Here is a 4,021-nt window from a genome sequence, read left to right on the forward strand (position 1 = left end):
TTTGTTCAGTGAACCATCTTACAATACTGTCTCCTAGTAACTGACAAGAAGCTGTTTCTAACACATACATTAAGGTCCTGAATTCATTCACTCTGCAAGACTTGTGAAAGGCTTTCCAAACAGCCCTGAGAGTACAGAACCGCTGGCCTGTGTTACTGCAAAGAGCAGAGCCGAGGTGCAGCAAAGGGGAGTGCAATAGAGGTTGTACATAATTTACACCCATCAACTGTTACGCACTCATGGTTGAAGTAACTTGCTCACTCAGCTGGATATTAGTGCACAACTAGTGTTTGCATTATTCACCCATTTGTGAAGCCAACCCTTCCCCCTAGCTGAAGTAACTGTCAGTTATATCTTGTAACTTGCCTGATATCCACAGATCCTTGCACGGGGAGATGATGCAGTTCCTGTGAGGGTGAAGAGACTCTTGTTGGATGATTGAATTCTCTGGAATCAGTCAATGCTGACCAGGCAAAGCACTTCAATTTCTCTTGGAGGGATTCTTGAGAGTCAGGGTGTATCACCAAGAGCATTTGGTAAGGGAGAGTTAACAGAGTTCGGTTCTGATCGAATTTACACATATATATCTGGAGTAATGCAGTTGAAGTCACTGTCATTGAATTCAGAACCTGGCCCTGCGAATTGATCCCATGTGCTACAAAGAGGCAGTGGCAGAATTTTGACTCTGAGGAGTTGTCATAAACATATAGCTGAGAGTAACCTAGAATTCCTCCTTACCTGTAAGGGGTTAAGAAGCTCAAATAACCTGGTTGGCACCTGAGCAAAAGGATCAATGGGGAAAGAAGATATTTTCAATTCGGGGTTGGGGGGTGAAGAAGGCTTTGTTTGTGGTCTGTGTTGTGTGTTCTCTGGGGAAGCGGAGAAGCATCAGGTCAGAAAACTGCTTCTCCTAAAGTCATCTTAAAATGAGTCTCAGTATTGCAAAAAAAGTAAATAAGGCAAGGTGTGTTAGGTTATCTTTTGTTTTTAGCTTGTGAATTTTCCCTTTGCTTAGAGGAACATTTATCCCTGTTTTCTGTAACTTTAAAGTTTGACCTAGAGGGGAATCCTCTGTGTTTTGAATCTGATTACCCTGTAAAGTTACCTTCCACCCTGATTTTACAGAGGTGCTTCTTTTACTTCTTTATAATAAAATTCTGTTTTTGAAGAATCTGGTTTACGTATTTGGTTGGTAGATTATTCTCAAGGCTCCCCGGGAAAGGGGGTGACGGGACTCGGGGGGATATTTTAAGAAAACAGGAACTCCAAGTGGTCCTTTTCCTGAATCTTTCTCTAACTCACTTGGTGGTGGCAGCAGCACCCATCCAAGGACAAGGAAGGATTTGTGCCTTGGGAAAGTTTTTAACCAGAGCTGGTAGAACTAAGCTTCGGGGGTCCTTCATGCGGGTCCCCACATCTGTACTGTCGAGTTCAGAGTAGGGAAGGAACCTTGACAGGAGTGGAGAAAGTGAAAAAGAATGTATATAATGAGGCAATGAAACACATTTACAAATAGCTTCAATGGAGGACAGATAATACAACGACCGCTTTCACCATGCACTTGCAATGTGTTCATGCACGAGTCATGATACAATGGGCCACACTCAGAAGTGAAGGGCCAGAAAGGGTGACTGTGTGAAAGTTACAACTGTAAAATCACAGTTATCAAATAGGCTGCGGAACTCCCAGCCACAAGATATCATTGGGGATCAGAGCATAGTAGGATTGAAAGAGGGACTCGCTGCTTCTCAGGGTAATTGGAAAAAAACAATTTCATTAGTGAGCAATTTAAAAAAAAAAGGCTTGGAAGGGCTCTAAACCCTCCTGATTTATACCACAAAATATGGCTAACTTGTGGTTGTCAGGGGGAAACTTTCCCTGGGCGCTGGTCATCTCATAGCTCCCTATTGCAGGGTTTCTTCCACCTGCCCCTAAAGCTTCTGGAACTGACCACTGGATAGTGCACTAGATGGACTCAGGTCTGATCCAGTCTAGCAATGCCTATCTTCCCATTAATTGGGTAAATCAAAGAGTATGTTTTTACTGATCTTTCTTCATCTCCTGGGAGTCTCTAGACTTGCACTCAGAGCAGAAAGATGTCTAGTTAAATATCAGCTAGTCTCCTGTTCTTTTTCCTTTCAGGAAGGAACCCTGAAAACTCCTTGAACCTGCCCAGTCCATTATGTCAGCTGTCAATGATACCAAGTTCCAATTTACAATTTTCCTTCTCACCGGAATACCTGGAAAGGAAGATGTCTATCTCTGGATCTCTATCCCCTTCTGCTTAATGTATGTTATTTCAATAGTAGGAAATTCAGTCATTCTGTTCATTATAAAAACAGATCCAAGCCTCCATGAGCCCATGTATATTTTCCTTTCCATGTTGTCCATCACAGACCTTGGCTTATCAATATCCACCATACCGACGATACTGGGCATGTTCTTGTTCAACTCTAGGGAGATCAGCCTTGATGCCTGTTTTGCCCAGCTGTTCTTCATCCACTTGCTTCAAAGTATGGAATCCTCCTTCCTCTTGTTGATGGCCTTTGACCGCTTCATTGCAATCTGTAACCCACTGAGATATGCCTCCATCTTAACTCCATGGAGGTTATCCAAAATGGGACTGCTGTGTGTGCTAAGAGGGATAGTCGTAGTATTACCACTCCCTTTTCTGCTGAAACGGTTCCAATACTGTCGAACTAATATTCTCTCCCATTCCTACTGTGTACATCAGGAAGTCATGAACATGGCTTGTTCGGATATCACAGTCAACAATGTCTATGGCTTGTCTACTCTACTCTTAACCATTGGGTTGGACTCATTGCTCATCTTCCTCTCTTATGTGATGATCTTCAAAACAGTGCTGAATGTCGTGTCCCATGCGGAGTGTCTCAGGGCCTTGAACACCTGCGTTTCCCACCTCTGTGCCGTCCTGCTCTTCTACCTACCAGAGATCGGCTTGTCTGTGATACACAGATTTGGGAATAGCTCTTCTCACTTGTTTCAGTTTGTCCTGGGCTACTTCTATCTGCTGGTCCCACCCCTAATGAACCCCATTGTGTACAGCATGAAAAGCAAACAACTTCGTGCAAGGATAATCAGGGTGTTCATCAACTGAAGGGTCAGTTCCTCCCACTGCTCCCATACTAGTGACCTGGGAGTGAAAAAACACAGGCCACAGCCATCTATTCCTTCCTGGACTCTTACATCTGAGACAAAGGGACACAAATCTGACATCAGGAATCATAACATTCAACAACCGGAAGGAGAACACTTCAACCTCTCTGGCCACTCAGTAAAAGATTTAAGGGTGGGAATTTTGCAACAGAAAAGCTTGAAAAACAGACTCCGATGAGAAACTGCTGACCTTGAATGTATGTGCAAACTAGATACTATGAACTTGAGTTTGAATAGAGATGGGAGTGGCTGGGTCATTACACATATTGAATCTATTTCCTTAACTTAAGTATCCTCACACCTTCTTGTAAACTGTCAAAATGGGCCATCTTGATGATCACTACAAAAAGTTTTTTTCTCCTGCTGATAATAGCTCATCTTAACTAATTAGCCTCTCACAGGTCGTATGGTGACTTCCAACTTATATGTATGTATATATCTATATATATATATATCTTACTATATGTTTCATTCTATGCATCTGATGAAGTGGCGAAAGCTTATGCTCTAATAAATTTGTTAGTTTCTAAGGTGCCACAAGTACTCCTGTTCTTTTTATCTGAGAAGACATGAGCTACTGATCTCCACTTTTTAGAGAGAGGTCCAGATGGGGTCTAAGACCCAGAGCAAGGGGAGAGGGGCTGATGAGGGAGGAGAGCCCAGTCGGGAAAGGAAACCAAGGCCGGAAGAAGCATTTACAAAGTGACGCTGTTCATGGAGAGCCAAGGGAGCAGTGGGATGTTGGCCCATAAAGAGCTGTATCGGTGGCTACTCCAAACTCAGAATTCCTGTTGATACAGTCAGTAAAGAGAAGAGACGTGCATGTTGTTTCCAGTTACACCTG

At 43.2% G+C, this 4,021-nt stretch overlaps 1 protein-coding gene across 1 annotated transcript; it reads left to right on the top strand.

Annotated features, from left to right (window-relative positions):
* Window positions 1–2,182: 2,182 nt before the first annotated feature.
* Window positions 2,183–3,118, top strand: LOC144929519 (olfactory receptor 51G2-like). The gene has a single exon (XM_078849233.1). It carries the CDS (start codon window positions 2,183–2,185, stop codon window positions 3,116–3,118), a length of 936 nt encoding a protein of 311 aa, XP_078705359.1.
* Window positions 3,119–4,021: the final 903 nt, after the last annotated feature.

The sequence above is a fragment of the Lepidochelys kempii genome, chromosome 1 (genome assembly GCF_965140285.1).
Source record: "Lepidochelys kempii isolate rLepKem1 chromosome 1, rLepKem1.hap1, whole genome shotgun sequence".
In the NCBI taxonomy this organism is placed as follows: Eukaryota; Metazoa; Chordata; order Testudines; family Cheloniidae; genus Lepidochelys; species Lepidochelys kempii.